The sequence below is a fragment of the Danio rerio genome, chromosome 17 (genome assembly GCF_049306965.1).
Source record: "Danio rerio strain Tuebingen ecotype United States chromosome 17, GRCz12tu, whole genome shotgun sequence".
Taxonomy (NCBI): domain Eukaryota; kingdom Metazoa; phylum Chordata; class Actinopteri; order Cypriniformes; family Danionidae; genus Danio; species Danio rerio.
This window is the reverse complement of record NC_133192.1, coordinates 24,624,302-24,641,739: the sequence shown is the minus strand read 5'-3', so window position 1 is coordinate 24,641,739 and position 17,438 is coordinate 24,624,302. Positions and strand designations below refer to the sequence as shown.

The 17,438-nt window shown below is 36.0% G+C and overlaps 1 protein-coding gene and 1 long non-coding RNA gene across 3 annotated transcripts in view; one reads left to right on the top strand and one right to left on the bottom strand.

Moving 5' to 3' along the window:
* Positions 1–8,359: 8,359 nt before the first annotated feature.
* Positions 8,360–11,165, bottom strand: ppp1r3ca (protein phosphatase 1, regulatory subunit 3Ca). Its single transcript, NM_001002376.2, is given in 2 exon segments — positions 8,360–10,342; positions 10,975–11,165. Coding segments are annotated over 2 exon segments (975 nt in total). The 5' UTR covers positions 10,989–11,165; the 3' UTR covers positions 8,360–9,381.
* Positions 11,166–11,323: 158 nt separating this feature from the next.
* LOC110439024 (uncharacterized) overlaps positions 11,324–17,438 on the top strand; it is a 33,264-nt gene continuing 27,149 nt past the window's right edge. For both annotated transcript variants that reach the window (XR_011006997.2, XR_012393376.1), the window contains exons 1-2: positions 11,324–11,470; positions 14,643–14,827. This is a non-coding gene — a long non-coding RNA (uncharacterized lncRNA). The remainder of the gene's footprint in view (positions 11,471–14,642; positions 14,828–17,438) is intronic.

Here is a 17,438-nt window from a genome sequence, read left to right as displayed (position 1 = left end):
GTGTCCTTATTATTAGTGGAACTATTTTTTTAGTGGTGACGCAGTGGTGCAGTAGGTAGTGCTGTGGCCTCACAGCAAGAAGGTCGCTGGTTCGAGCCTCGACTGGGTCAGTTAGCATTTCTGTGTGGAGTTTGCATGTTATCCCTACGTTCGTGTGGGTTACCTCTGGGTGCTCCGGTTTACCCCACAGTTCAAAGACATGTGGTACAGGTGAATTGGGAAGGCTAAATTGTCCGTAGTGAATGTGTGTGTGTGTGTGTGTGTGTGTGTGTATATGTTTCCCAAAGATGGGTTGCAGCTGGAAGGGCATCCGCTGCGTAAAAACATGCTGGATAAGTTGGCAGTTCATTCTGCTGTGGCGACCCAGGATTAATAAGGAGACTAAGCTGAAAAGAAAATGAATGAATGAATATTCTTTTAACTGCTGAAAAATACAAATTAATTACATGCAGCTTTAGGGTTATAGGAAGGTTAGAATGTTGTTCATTTGTTTAGAGTTAGCTACTTATAATTATGCATAATTTATTGTGTAATTGCATCAGTAAATACATATAACATACAGTTGAAATCAGAATTATTAGCCCTTTTTGAATTTTTTTATTTATTTTTTTTATTATTTCCTGAATTATTTTTAACAGAGCAAGAAAATTTTCACAGTATGTCTGAAAATATTTTTTCTTCTGGAGAAAGTCTTATTTGATTTATTTCTGTTATAGAATAAAATCAGTTAAAAAAAAACAAAAAACATTTTAAGGTCAAAATTATTAGCCCCTTTAGACTATATTTTTTCCGATAGTCTACAGACCAAACCATCATTATACAATTGCCTAATTACCCTAACCTGCCTATAGTTACCCTAATTAACCTAGTTAAGCTTTTAAATGTCACTTTAAGCTTTATTGAAGTGTCTTGAAAAATATTTAATTAAATATTATATACAGTCATCATGGCAAATATAACTTGAAAAAGAAATCAGTTATGAGTTGTTAAAACTTTTATGTTTGGAAATGTGTTGAAAAAATATTATCTATTAGATTAAACAGAAAAAGGGGGAAAATTAACAGGGCTAATAATTCAAGAAGGCTAATAATTCTGACTTTAACTGTATGTAACAAGGACACCTTACAACACAGGTGTCAAACTCGGTTCCAAAAGGGCCGCAGCTCTGCACAGTTTAGTTCCAACCCTAATTAAACACACCTAATCAAACTAATTAAGTTCTTCAGGCTTGTTTGAAACCTACAGGTAAGTGTGTTGGAGCAGGGTTGGAACTAAACTGTGCAGGGCTTCGGCCCTCCAGGAATTGAGTTTGAAACCCCTGTCTTACAACAAAGTGTTACCCATATTTCATCTAAATGTGAATTTGATCATTGTTTTGGAGCACTTAGTTAACCTTAAGTCAAATATTTTTTAAAAAAGAAACCCAAAAATCTTTCATTTGGATTTACCTGGGAGGTTGATAAAAGCAAGGTTCTGAGCAATTGTGTACACATGCACATGTGAGTTTCAGCAGAAATTACTTCCTTTGGCTTGAGTTAACCAAATAAACAGCCTGATATTTTCCAGAACTGACACCTCATAAAATGAGATGCAAATTTCAAAAGACCAAAATCACAGTCTTTAAGCCGTTTCTGCCGTTAGATGACTTCACACTGGACTCAAACAATGGCTCATTGAACAAGCACTGGCAAAGCAAACAGTAAACAGGGTGGTGTCCAACTGTATTTAATGATAGCTTTGTATACTTCAGAATCTGATTTTGATGGTGAGTGGTTTAAGAATCTGTGTCATAGGTTTCTGGGCTGACGGTGTCACAGTGGTGTCTGTGGTCAGTTTTAACAGCTGCAGTATAAGCCTCTTTAAAAATAGCAGAAGAATGATGCTGTATCAGATATCACATTATGTAAGCCGCTTTATTATAATGCACCATTGAGTAACAAGGTAAGACAACTTTATGCTGGCAAAGTCAGAAACGAAAGTAGGCAAAACAGTTGCGTGCATCGTCAACCACATGTTTGCGATCCCTGCACAGGAAATAAAAAAGCAAATCAAATCTTTGAGTAGGTAAATCCAACACCCGGGGAAAAACACATTTTCCGTGCCCTTTATGGCCGCAGAGTGTTTTGCAGTGCAGGAAATCACAGCTGTATAGACAAATCCAGTCCATACTCCGCTCCCTTTGCCTGCTCGCACGGTAAGAGAGCCCTTGTTTTTCCTGATTGTGAATGCTGCACTGTTCTCTTGCCATCTCTGAGGCCTGTTTATGGCTCATACCCCAGACCAGCTCTCACTCCCAGCCCTCTGATGTTTATATAACTTCAGTTTTAAAATCATAAAAAATTGGAGACTTAAGGCTGCTCTGGCTGAAGGCTTGCAGACCAAATGGTTTACTGAGACAGTATGAGGTAGTCTAGTGGTTAGACACCAGGTGATGCTTAAATACCTCGCAATTAAGTTAATGTCAGTGTAAAATCAAAATAAATGGGTCATGTTTCAGTAGTGGTTATTACTAATTAAATTAATTAACTATTACGCCCCTTTTTACGAGATGTAAAATAAGTCTCTGATTTCCCTAGAGCAGGGGTCACCAAACTTGTTCCTGGAGGGCCGGAGTCCAGCAGATTTTAGCTCCAACCCTAATTAAACACACCTGATCAAGCTAATCAAGGTCTTACTAGGTATACTTGAAACACCCAAGCAGGTGTGTTGAGGAAGTTGGAGCTAAACCCTGAAGGGACACCGACCCTCCAGGACCGAGATTGGTGACCCCTGCCCTAGAGTATATATGTGATGTTTCAGCTCAAAATACCATACAAATATTGAAACTGCCCCTTTTAGGCTTTATTACTAATTGTGTAATTTTGGTGACTGTTGCATTAAATTCAAATGAGAGTGTGCTTCTCTTTTTAAAAGAGGGCGGAGCTACAAAAGCCTATGTGTCAGCATAGTTGCAGATTCAAAAGTAAGACTAACATCCTATGCTAATGAAGGAAAGATCATCGTTTAATGGACAAGGCTTTCACTGTTTGACACGTCCAAAGGAAGAATGTCAATAAAGTGTTTTTGCAGACTGTTTTTATCAAGTGTCTTTATAAAAAGTAAAAATCATTCATTTTTAACACCCTTTAAAAAATCCCTCTTGAAAAAAGTTAAAATTACTTGTTTGTTTGTATGTTTGTTTGTTTGTTTGTTTGTTTGTTTGTTTTTTGTTGGTTTTTGCAAAAATAAGTAAAAATATCTGTACAACTACATTTAACACATTTACTTAACCTAAATTAAAATTCTCTTCATTAAGTTAAAAAGATTAGTTTTGTGAGCAAAACTTCACAAGTTCAAAAAAGAATTACCCACACCAACAAGGGGTGAACATGCAAACTTCACACAGAAATGCCAACTGACCCAACTAAAGCTCGAACCAGTGACCTTCTTGCTGTGACGCGTCAGCGCTACCCACTGTGCCACCGCACTGGTTTCTGGCAACTTGTTACTTTAAATTGAGTTAATCTCAGACCTCCTCACTTGAAAAAATAAAAGTTACAATATTTTTAACCCTAACAACAACAAAAATAATAGTAACATTGGTAATAACATTAATGTCATTATTATTATTATTATTATTATTATTATTATTAACAACAACAAAATACTACTGCAATAATGCTAACATAACGTCACCTTGGAGTTATAAGGTTCTCTCTGCGTTCTGAATGATTTTGAGATATTGAGCTTCAAAGTTATCACACTCCATATAGCAAACAGTATGCGTGTAACATATGTTTTTTAAATAAAATGTCTTAAAATGTAAACAACTTATAAAAAAAAATCCCATTATCATTTATGTATCATTTATGTCAATAACTCAATTTTAACAAAAATGTCAAATAGAACCTTATAATTCTAAAGTGATGATAATTTAAAATTAGTATTCATTTGTAATTTATCTTTTTGGGGGGGTGACACAGTATAAATTTTCATCTCACATTATGTTTATATATGAAAGTTTTTTCCTAACAAAATTCAAATGAAAATTCAAATGCCAAAAAAGATCAAATAATAAAAAAAATCTAACTTTTAAAACAACTACACAAATGATAAACTTTTGTGACCACATAGATATCAGTTGTTGTCCAGAAACAAAACTAAATTACCAGTACTATTATATTATTTTATATTATTTTATTCAATTATTCTATCATTCATTCATTTTCTTGTCAACTTAGTCCCTTTATTAATCCGGGGTCGCCACAGCAAAATTAACTGCCAACTTATCCAGCACATTTTTACGCAGCGGATGCCCTTTCCATCCGCAACCCATGTCTGGGAAATATATTATTTTAATATTAGTATAAAAGCAATTTCCAAAATATTTTTTGTTCACTCAACTACAGACATTTGAGGTCAGTGCAACTGATGTTTTCAAAAAATTATTACATAACAAAAAAATAAAAAAAAATGAAAGGAGATAAGGATTGTTTTTAATTTGTTCACACAACTTTAGGCATTCCAGTTTTGCAGACAAAAAATTTTCAGTTGGCACAACTTAAAAAGTTTTGTTACAGATTAGTTCACTTCTCCAGAAAACGAATAATCTTCTGTTAACCCAACTAAATATTTTTTTTTTGTATTACTGACAAATAATTTTAGGTCAGTGCAGCTGATGTTTTCAAAAGTTGAGTGAACAAAAAAAAGTGAAAGGTGTTTTTTTTTGTCGTTGTACTGGTTTAAATGTTTCTACAGTGCATTAAAAGCTGGTTATAGTCAGAGACTGTTGCCACACACCCAACTTATAAAAGTGATTTTTGCCTATAGGTCCCCTTTAACTAATGCATTTAATGTATGACTCGCAAATAACTGTATTAATGATTACTGCACCAGCAACAAATGAATATTCTATATGATCCGTTAAGTAATCTATACACTGTTATCAGTTATATGTATCAATGTATTAATTCAATTATATTTACTAATATTGTGTACATTCATGTGTTAATAATTACAGGGAGTCAAAAGCATACATTTCAACTGCCAATTTTCTGCAGTAATTAATTGTAAATTGTTCATGTTATGACTTTGACAGAAATTTCCACAATGACATATTACTTAACATGCTTCAGTTATAAAATAATGACACCTTTGCAGATAATATTGTAGTGTTGCAGATATGTATCAATGCACAACATCATTATCGTCTTTATTTAATTTGCATTCATTAAAGTTCACACAAAACATCTCACCCTCTGTCCTGCAGCCACATCTTCTTTTTTTGCTAATGAAGTTTGTATCTGTCACTCACATGAAATGAAAACAATGGTCTAATGATCCAATCAATTCCTGATGGACAAAATTAGGTCTATGTCCTACATTTTTTCTTGTTTGAGAAGTAGTGTCACTTGAGTATAATATATATCAGAATGATGGGAGAAATTACAATGGGTTTTTGCAACTCAGAAACAATCTCAGATAAAAAATAAAAAAAAGTACAGAAGCTGTTGCTGGAACAAGATCTAGTTAAGTGAAGTAACAACTTTGAATTAGAATATAATAATATAAAATATTCTCTCTTATTACACACATTCTCTCTTATTACTAAAATGATGAAAATATAAAGCGTTTTTGTCATCACATTCAAATTTCATGAATCACCTGAATATTTCACATTCAGAACCATTTGTTTAGTTCAGGAAATAATAATTTTTAACCACGTGTTTCAAGGATTTCAATTATAAGGAGGCTATTTTAAATACCTTAGCTACTATTGGAAGAGTCGATGTCTGTTTCGGTTATATACACATGCTGTTTCAAAGATTTTTGACATTTTAACATTTCTTTCATCCATGAAACCACTGCATTTATCTGTGACTGCGCTTAGGGTCATTTTCAAGGAAGTTATTTGAAAAACTGAGTCATTTGAAAAACTGAGTTAAAATATCAATAATTTGTTTCAGGTAATGCTGCCCACTTGACAGAGAGACCAGCACATGCAATAATGGATCTGGGCCTATAATTGGGTTTTCCACTGAGAATTGGCAAAAAATGAGGAAAGAGGTACAAAATTCTTAGTTTACTCAGGATGCGCAGGATATTTTGTTTTTGAAAAGAATTGCCCCTCTTATACCACATGTTCAGATCCCTCTGTGACTTTTTTAGCAATGTTTGCGCACTACTTTAGGTGTGTTCACAGTGTGTGTGTGACTAAATGGTTAAATACGGATTAAAAATGATGAGTCACCAGCAAACCTTGGCCATGCTAAAACTTTCCTTACTGATTTGATTTTTCTCCCCAGTTTCCCAAGTGTAAACATTTTCCAAACATTTCCCAAACAGAGCAATGACCTATTTCAAAGTAATCCCCTATTATTATGCTTGTTTCCTGGAGGAAATCTAATTTCTTTTAATTTGGCTGAAGCAAAAAAAAAAAAAAAAATATATATATATATATATATATATATATATATATATATATATATATATATATATATATATATAATATATATATATATATATATATATATATATATATATATATATATATATATATATATATATATATATGAATAATTTTGAAACTAAGATCAATATTATTAGCCCCCTTAGGAAATTATTTACAAAATGTGTAAATGTGTACAATGACTTGCCTGATTAACTAGTTACCCTATTAACCAAGTTAATTTAAATTGCACTTTTTAAGCCTTTAAAGTCACTAGATCTGGAGCTCAAGCAGTGTCCTGTGTGATCTATTTCAAAATCAGTAGAAGAATATGGTTTTCAGAATGTACATTGAAGAAGAACAGATTTAATTGTTGTTCGCACTGTTAATTTAATTAGAAAAAGATAAGATTGAAAAGAATAAGAGTGAGATGACAGAATCATTGAGTTAATTTGATTAATATTGATGTTCATTATTATTTATTGTTCTGGAGTGTTATTTATAATGAATGTAAAGTGGAGAATGGCTAGAATTAAATAATGCTTCTTCCTATTGCTTTTCAGACATGTATAGGTTAAAATTGTATTGGAATGTTTTGTATTATTTTGTTTTGTTTATTAATTTTAGTTATTTATTTTTATTTTTTACATGCTCAATATAATGTAAAAAAAGTGCTAAATACATGTACCTTTTACTTCTTTGCTAATTTCACACAACATGAAATGCTTTCATGTTTATAGTATTTATTACTGGCTACTTATGGTAATCACAGTGTGTACACAAACTGGTTTTGGAACAACCTGAAAGAACCTGCTATTGACATGATGTTCCCCGGTCGGCTGCTTTAATAAATGTCGGGTAGCTGAAATAGGCTTGGCACGAGAGTAAGTATTTCTGAACTGTGCGTTCAGTACACGACCGTGCAGCGAGTGTTGATATCCAGGGTTATCAGAGGTCTCCTGTCTAAATGAGCTCCTCTTTCTCTGTGTTAAAAGGTAGATGTGTGTCTTATAAAAATGTTGAAAAGTGGAAATTTAAGCTCTCTACATTCTCTGCATTCCTCATTAAGCAAAGAAGACCCTAAGCTAACGTTGAACCTTTTGCCGTTTTATGATTTTTGTCAGAGCTTTGTATGGAGATAAAAGCAATTCATAAGTCCTTGAGTTTGCATATGTGTATTCATAAAAACAAGGTGTCAAGTTGCTGCTTCAACTTGACAAACGCCTTCAGAGTCTTCAGATTCTGCATTATTATTCATAGAGTGCTTGAAGCTTTGGCGAAAATAGTTAGCTTTACATGTAAATACTTGACTTTACACCTGCTTTTACATCTACAAGAGCAAAGAAATGCTTCTTACTGTCACTTGTGCTTTGATCTAATGTTTTAAATAAATGTTAGCACATAATTTGCCACTGTTACATAAATGAAGTGTAAACTGGAAGTGTAAAATGATGGTTCTCTCTTTAAAGCATAGGTCTCAATCTTAATTCCTGGAGGGCCGCAGCTCTGCACAGATTTGCTCCAACCCTAATTAAACACAGCTGATCATATATCAAGGCGTTCAAGGCTACTAGACACTACTAGATCAGTTGTGTTTGATTAGGGCTTGAACAATACTGTGCAGAGCTGCAGCCCTCCGGGAACTGAGTTTGAGACCTATACTTTAAAGCTTTTTTACATGCAGTTCTATTTAGAACCATATTACATTTATGCTGAAAGTGTTCTTTGTATTAAGAGTTTCTTTATTCTTTACCTCTTTGTTTTCCAAATATGTTCCTGTCCAAGCACGACAGTATTGATTTTCTGATGCCAATCATCCAACTCAGCCTGCCAACCCTCTTTAAACAGGTAAATAATTTGCTTCTGAAAATGTTTGTACATTTTGACAGTTCATTTGTTTGAGCAGTTTGTAAGAAACAGAATCTGACAATGTGAACTTTTCAGATTTTATTTTAGAAACATCAAACCAAATACACATTCTTTTACCAAGGCATCCATTCTTTCGTTAATAAAATACATCCATTCCATCTGATTCAAACATGACATCACAACCAATTCTGCTCGGATTCACTGGATTGCACTTAAAACAAAAGGTACTGACATTTGCTCAGCAGATCCTAAGGCACAGAAGCCATAATAAGGCCATTTGTTTAGCTTATTGCATTCATTTGCATTCAATTCAGCACACTAACCTTCTAAAACATCCAACACAAATGTGAATAAAAAAGTAAACCCTTAAACATAAGCACATCTTGCAGGTAGAAAGCTTGATAAACAAAATGATTTAAACCAACTTGAATTTCACGGCTGATTTTTTTCCTCAAGGAGGAGTATGTATTAAAAATGATAAATACTATTATTTCTGTCTCTTTTTCAGTTTTAAACATTATTAACCAGATACTCCTTCAATATGAAGGATAATCCCACCGATTGCACACCAACTGTTCGTCTCTTCCATGATAAAATCTTTAACTTAAAAATCGTCTGAAATTGGTAAGTATGAAACAGGCTTTAGATATACAACCTCTTCAAATCATCAGACTTGATTACATTTTTGCATAGTGCAGATTCTGCAGATGTTGGATGCCAATGGTAGTAGTTTTACAGCATAAGTCATAGCACACATTCCTATATAGTGTTTATTCCAGACCCCTAGTGGTCTCGTTTACAGACAAGTCTAGCTCTTTAGAAAAAGGGTCATCACACATCTTACATTAACAAAACAATATAACATTCTGTATTGCACTGCAGCAACATGTTCCATCTGAAAGAAACAAAGTTTCACTCTGTGACCATTTCAACCAGCCACTGTTCCCTCATTAAACTGCTAATAGACAGCTGATCTGGGACTACCTGCAAAGTAATCAGCAGGTAAATCATATTAAGAGCTTTTCAATGAAAGTTAATCATCACCATTGCTAAAGCCTTTTAGCTTATTTGGATGTCAGCTCAGGTCACCAGTAGGGGCCGGTTGCTGCAATCTGACCCCAACTCTGCCAATTTGGAAAAATGCCATTGGATTGTAGTGAACTTTTACATTTAAAAACGCCCTTCTCTTGTGTTTTCTTACTGCTCTTCTTCCTGAATTCATCTGACTTTTTGGTCTGGGTTGAGGAATTCAATTTATTGTTCTGTTGCCAGGATGTTGAAATCAGTCCATAATTTCTACCATCGTTGTTGTCCCAATAGATCTGCTCTCCAGTCCTGAAGCTAATGCAAAATTCGACCTTATTCTGAGGGGGAACATACCCAGGCAATTCAATTGCGAATGAAAATGTGTCTGTGTCCTGGCATCCGTACACATTATTCATAAATGTGCATTCAATGTCCTCAAAGCTCTTCCAGCTGTCGAAAGTGATGCGCACATGAACAGACTTCTCATAGGCCAGGTTACGCACTTTGATCGTGCCGGTGAGGGCCCGCTCTTGTAGGGTACAGTTCTCCAAACAAACCAAGTTCTTCAGCAGATGACTACGGAAATCCAGGTAGTCTGCTGCTGGTTGCAGAAAATCCAGAATCCTGCTCTGGACTGAATTGATATGGAGAGTGTTTTTGAGTTCCTCCAAGTCTTCCAGGTCAAACTGCAGTTCAGATGTAGCGGTTTCTTTGTTATCGAATGTTGAGAAGACGTGCACCGCTGTTAATGACATACCCTTTGAGTCTGCAAACACCACCTTCTTTTTAGTCTTAGATTTTGGGTTTTGCCAGCTCCGACAGGAGTGCTCCAGTTGGGCTCTGGAGCTCAAGCAGGGCCGCAGGGGTTTGCAGCAGTTGCTGACCAGATTGCGTGTCCTGTAGTCTTCATATGAGCTCAGGAAGTTACGCAGTGGGGGTGAATGGGTGATGTAAAGCTGCACAGCCACATCCACGGGCATTACTGGACCCGGCATTGGGGGACTGAGGATATGAAGGACTCTAAACACAAGAAAACAACAACCCAGATGTTTATAGGTACAATTAATTTATAATGCATTTTAAAATGTAGTTTTTTTAAATTATAACAAATATTTCTCAGAAACAAACTGCTTCATGACACAACACGGTGCATCTGTGGACATTGATTAGACAGTATAGTGGGAGAAAAAAAGGTGACAGAAACTACTGCCACATGGGGCCCTTTAACTCCCATCCCCCATACCGCAGAAAAGCCAAACAAAAGGTTGAATGGCACTTAAAAGTATAAATTAAATGTTAATATACGTGTTTGCCTTAGGGTTTCACACATTTCAGTAGCCTAACCACAAAAGTTTGAGTTCGAGTGCGCATTTTCACATTGTTGTAAATTAAAATCGCGTTTCCTCGCTAAAGCAGTCATGTGAGCTATCGGACATTCGAGGACTAACTTTGTCAATATTTATCATTTATAGCCTCTATGGTCTATATTTACATGCAGAATATTCCTATAGAAATTACAAACAACTCACAAAGTTAGCATTTACAATAATACAATCTTTAAAACAGACGTGTCGCTAGCTGTAGTATGCTAGAAACCTCAAACAGTAACAGATTGCATTTTTATTTAAAACTTTTAGAATAAAACGACTTACCTTGTGGAACTCATGGAGAAAGTGTTTCAGTTTAAAGTGGTCACTTGCACAAAGCTCAATACATAAAACACAGGATTTGTAAGCTATTCCAGATGACTGGTTTCAGTGTAAAATTCCTTATTTCGAGAGCATCGGAGCCCAGACCTGCAGCCTGTCTGCTGTGCTGTGCCGACACACCCACTCCACGCCGCGCTCACGCACTGGGCGAGTGCTTTAATAAAGCCTCGTCTTACTTATTTGCATATTCCACTCCCCTGTCAAGCTCAACCAATCATTGTGTAGCAGTCGAACCCTGGTGAAAAATGACATCGCACTCACGTGTGAATATTCACTGCCAACTATTATCGTGGGTTTTGTTGAATTGACGGTCTCTCGGGTGTAGTAATAGCTGCTGTCTTTTATTTTATGATTCATGAATGCTATTTAGGTTCAGTCGCAGGTAATCTTTAATCTACTAAGCGTGGTTGTTTGCACTGTTGATGTAGGTCATGATAAGGTAAAGTTAATTTTTATTTTCTGAAGGTTGTTACAAACTATTAATCTAAGATTATAGTGACATTAAAAATACACGCAGACATAAGCTATATTAACCCTCAAAAATATCTGGTGTGGTTACTCTCGCCCAAGGGTTCAGATAACTATTCTGTAGCTCCATCCCAACATGACTTTGGCTTATGGTAAAGTAATCTGTTTTTTACAAGCAACTTCGAGTCATTAAATCCTTACCAAAGTCCTTAATGCAGGCTGTGTCTATGCACGTTTCTGAATACTGCTTTAAATGATATCAGTTTTCACTGTGTCAGTAGCTATCTTATCTCACGTTTGACAAACCGATATGCTGCATGACAACTTGGCGATTTAATCAGGATTTGATTTTACTCATCATTATTTGATCAGCGATTAGGTGATGAATTAGGTCACTCTGTCTGATTGATGTGCGTGGCCAGATGTGCGCCCTGGTCTTCGATACCTTAACACCTTCCTTATTGATGTGCAAATGGTGCAGCTGTCTGGAGTGTGTGTTTTAGGTGATTAGAGGTTATCAGCCTAGTGGGGCACAACCAATAGTCACGGTTTCAAACATGTGCAAATATAACATCTCTAAATCCTTTCACTCTCTACTGGAGATGCTTTGCTTTTGGCTATAGAAATGTTTTATTACCTAGCAAAATTAAAGTTTATTGTCCATAAGTTTTTTCTTTGATAAACTTTGTGTTGGCTAAAGAAAACAAACAAACAATCATTTATATTTCACAGAGAAACTGTGCATTGTAGGATATTTTTATTTGCTAAAAACTAATAATAATTCCGGTGAGAAACTTTGCTTTGGTTATAATAACTGATTTATTCAAAAATATTTTGTTCTAATAAGATTTTTTTTCTTTGTCAATTAAATTTGTACTCACTAGAAAATCAAGAAAAGTTTACAATGGGTAAAGAAACCTTTTTAAACAATGGAAAATAATCTAAAATAAATGATCAAAATGTTTGTGTTCAACAGTTAAACTTTGCATTGGCTACAAAAAAAATGTTTTTATTTTCTAATATTTTTCCATTATTATGTGCCATTAATGACTGTAACAAAACATGGCAATATTTTCAGGTTATGTGAGGTAAAAGAACATCTGCAGAGACTTAAACTGACTTCATACAAAATATTGTTGGTTCTGTTCCTGTGGTATAAGGATAATTAGGCTATAGCCTTACTATTGCATAATAAACCATGCGTATTGCTGCTAAACACCACCAAGGCACAAAAGCCTGTAATAAAATGAGTTTAGTGTGAAAAAACGTCAGTGTCTTATCCAATGCAAGTTGCCACTTTAAATATACACTAGTGGAGAGAGACATCTAGTGGACAGAAAATCTTACATCTGCCTTACCCACTGCATGGGTTGCCATATCATAAAATAAATATGGAATAAAATTAATACTAAGAAAATAATAGATAGATAGACAGACAGACAGATAACACCATGGCAAAGATTTTGATCTTGAGATGCAGAGCTCAATTTCTACAGTCAATCAGCAGTGGTGATGCGCTCCTGACTACCTATAGGTTTGGGTCAATGCCCCACGTCAGCAGCTGCCAAAAAAGTTGCTATCACTTCTCTCTTTTTTTCTTTTCTTTCTCTGTCCAGACCCATATGCTTAATAGACTACCATTGTAAGATAGCACAGCACTATCCCTGATTGTATCACACAATATTGTTGTCTATTTAATTGTTTATTTTTTACTACTAATTTAAACAGTTTTGTTGTTTTTTCTTTTTTCTTGTCTTTACTATTTTTATTATAATTTCTTTAAGTATACTAGGCAGTGTATTTAGGGTTTGTTGAAGTGGGTTTATAAAGATAATATCTCTGTACACTCCCCGTACCAGAAATAAAGGTACAATAGCTGTCAATAAAGCAACACCTAACATTATAACTCAAGGGTACATATTAGCACTTAGAAAGTACAAAAATGTACCTCTTAAAATATTTAGGTACAAATATAAAGCTTTTGAGGTAGCAATTAAGCACAAATGTGTATCTTTGGAAAAGGTACCACCCCAGTGACAGCTTTTGTAACTTTATTTCCTAAGGTGTATAAACAATGGCATCTGTTTATTCATTCATTTATTTTCTTTTTGGCTTAGTCCCTTTATTAATCAGGGGTCACTACAGCAGAATGAACCGCCAGCATATGTTTTACGCAGCGAATGCCCTTCCAGCCACAACCCAACTCTGGGAAACACCCATACACACTATTTTACAATTTTATATTTTCTTTACAATCTTTTTCCAATTTAGCTTATTCAATGAATCTATAGCTTGTCTTGTGTGACTGGGGAAACCAGAGCACCCGAAGGAAACCCATGCTAATACGGGAGAACAAGCAAACTCCACACATAAATGTCAACTGACCCAGCTGAGGCTCGAACCAGTGACCTTCTTGCTGTGAGGCGATAGTGCTACCCACTGCGTCACTGTGAAATAAAAAAAGCCTATTTAATTAATGTTACCATTAGCCTATTCATTGTAGCTAGTACATTATTTATGATAGCAGAAATTTTACTTGCCAAGATAATACCAGCATTGTTATCTACTTTCAATATTTGCATTGTTTTCTGATGTCTAATCGATGCCACTATTTTCTTCATTAATTTTTAACATTTTGGTGCATCTTTCAAGTCGCATTGTCGCATTGATACTGTTCATACGGCAGATGGCGCTGCTGTTAGTACAGCACTGTCTCACTGGCCTGCCTTTCCTACACGTACAGTAAATTTGTTTTGCAGTTAGTGAAATTTCCAGCATTATCTTGTAGGACATGAGCTGCTTATGAGCTACTTCCAAAATCATCTTTATAAAAATGTTTGCTACATCCTCTTATGAAGCAAATTAGTGACGTGTGGCAAGATCTCAACTAGCACAAGAAGCAGATAATGCAAAAGAATGGACTTTACATCCAGTTTTACATTTTTAAAGCCAAACTTCATGAGGCAGCATGAATTCGATACTGCAGACAAATGAACGCTTCACAAACAGTAACTACTGTCTAGTTATTTCCTCATTGGGCAAATTAAGCATGAGCCCTGTGCTAATACCACATGGCAGAGCTTGCAACCTCTTGCAAACTAGCTGTGTCAGAACTAATTTTGTGTGTCTTGTGTCCCTCTTAGCTGTTTTCCATTGGATCGTCGTAAGGCTCAAGAGGCTGAATGTGGCATAAGGCCAGCTCGGAGAATAGAGCACTGCAAGGGGTCCGAATGGGTCACTTCTCCACTCTGCCCAGAACAACTCTGATGTGGGAAGCGTCTTGAGTCTCTTTGTGTGATTCTCAGGGGTCCCAGTTGGGTTTGGGGAGGTGAGTGTTTTTTCCCTGTAGATCAGGATGGGAAAGGAGGCCTTAAAGGGGCAACTGGCTGAATGCCTGTTTTAAATACTTGATTTATGTGTGGTGACTAAGAGCCAGTGTGTTTAGTAAGTGATGTGCCTGTGTACGGGAGACAGAGAGACACAGAGTGTCTCTCTCTCTGTGTGTGTGTGTGTGTGTGTGTGTGTGTGTGTGTGTGTGTGTGTGTGTGTGTGTGTGTGTATGAGTATATATTTGTTTAATAGACTGGGCTGAAGATGTGCAACTTATTAAGATTTACTTATTGACAAACGTGTGTAGGACACATACAGTGATTTAGGTCTGATTCCAACACATTTTTATAAGCATTTCAGATGTCTGGAAAACCTGAGAAATCACATGCACATAAGTATTCAAAGCCTTTGCTCAATACTTTGTTGATGCACCTTTGGCAGCAATTACAGCCTCAAGTCTTTTTGAATATGATGCCACAAGCTTGGTACACCTGTCTTTGGGAATTTTTGCCCATTCCTCTTTGCAGTACCTCTCAAGCTATATCAGGTTTAATGGGAAGCGACGATGTACAGTCATTTTCAGATCTCTCCAGAAATGTTCAATAGGATTTAGGTCTGGGCTCTGGTTGGGCCAATTAAGGACTTTCACTGAGTTGTTGCGAAGCCACTTCATTGATATTTTGGCAGTGTGCATTGGGTCATTGTCCTGCAGGAAGATAAACCGTCGCCCCAGTCTGAGGTAAAGAGCACTCTGAAGCAGATCTTCGTTCAGGATGTCTCTGTACATTGCTGCATTCATCTTTATCTCTATCCTGACTAGTCTTCCAGTTCCTGCTGCTGAAAAACATCCCCACAGCATGATGCTGCCGCCAATGCTTCACTGTAAGGATGGTATTAGCCTGGTGATGAGCGGTGCCTGGTTTTCTCCTCACGTAACACCTGGCATTCACTCCAATTAGTTCAATTTTAGTCTCATCTGACCAGAGAATTTTGTTTCTTATGGTTTGAGAGTCCTTCAGATGCCTTTTGGCAAATTCCAGGCAGGGAGAGGCTTCCTTTTGGCCACTCTACCATACAGGCCTGATAGGTGGATTGCTGCACAGATGGTTGTCCTTCTGTAAGGTTCTCCTCTCTCTACAGAAGAATGCTGCTGCTCAGACAGAGTAACCATTGGGTTATTAATCACCTCCCTGAGTAAGGCCATTTACCCCCGATTACATAGCTTAGATGGCCGGCCAGCTCTAGGAAGAGTCCTGGTGGTTCCAAACATCTTCTACTTACAGATGATGGAGGCCACTGTGCTCATTGGAACATTCAGAGCTGCAGAAACTTTTCTGTAACCTTCCCTAGTCTTGTTCCTTGAGACAATTCCTTTGTCTTCATGATTGGTTTGTGCTTTGACATGCCCTGGGACCTTATATAGACAGGTGTATGCCTTTTCAAATCATGTCCAATCAGCTGAATTTACCACAGGTAAACTCCAATTAAGCTGCTGAAACATCTCACGAATGATCAGTGGAAACATGATTTACCTGAGCTCAATTTAGAGCTTCACGGCAAAAACTGTGAATACTTATGTACATGTGATTTTTCAGTTTTTTTATTTGTAATAAATTTGTAACAATTTAAAAAAAAATTTTTTTTTTCACATTGCCATTGTAGGGTATTGTGTGTAGAATTTTGAGGAAATAAATTAATTTAATCCATTTTGGAATAAGGCCTGTAAAAAAAATTGTGGAAAAAGTGAAGCGCTATGAATACTTTCCAGATGCACTCTATCTGTCTTTCTGTCCGTCCATCTGTCCGTCCCTCCCTCCCTCCCTCAATCCATCCATCCATCTGAATTTTCAAATTTTTTTCTTCTTCTCTTTAAGACAAGCACCATTTAGCACCTCTTAACTGTTAAAACGCAGCTTTTGTGTTAAGATTTCCCCTACTGTGATATTTGTCTTGCTACTGAAAATGTTAAGTGAAGCAGCGATGATCACATTATTCAGTGTATGTTAACGACATCCGTCTACTTCAAAATGACTTTGTTAATTTCTTAAAAATTTCTTCCTCTCTTTTTTCTTGAAAAAGTTTGATGGCCTTTTTTAACTCAAAGTCTTATGCATTCTCCATGGGTAGCAAATTAACAAAACAAACAAAGCATAATAAAGGGTTTAAAGTCAGGGCTCTGTGAATTTAAAAAGAGGATTAAGTAGCAGATTAAAGCTTGCCTCTCTCACACACATTTCTTGTACAGACATAAAGACTCAAAGCTGATTATTATTGTGGAATTTAAAGTTATTTACCATTCACTCATGAACTAACCAAGGTTGCGAGGCTGCTTACCAATAGCTATCATCTCCTCTTTTGAACTCTTGGTGAGAGAAAAGAATGGCTGAAAACGCTTTTTCTTGACACGTCTGTCACTGGCCTTGACAATAAGCACAGTTAAAACTAAATATATTAGCACTTCTATATTTAATAATATTTTATGCTATATATTTATAAAACCATGGTCCAGTTACTGTAGTTAGGATGTCCAGTGAATCGCTTTGACTCAGAAAGTTTCTTTTTCTAACCTTTTTATCCAACAGTTTAGCAGCAGAGTTTGCTTAATAAAT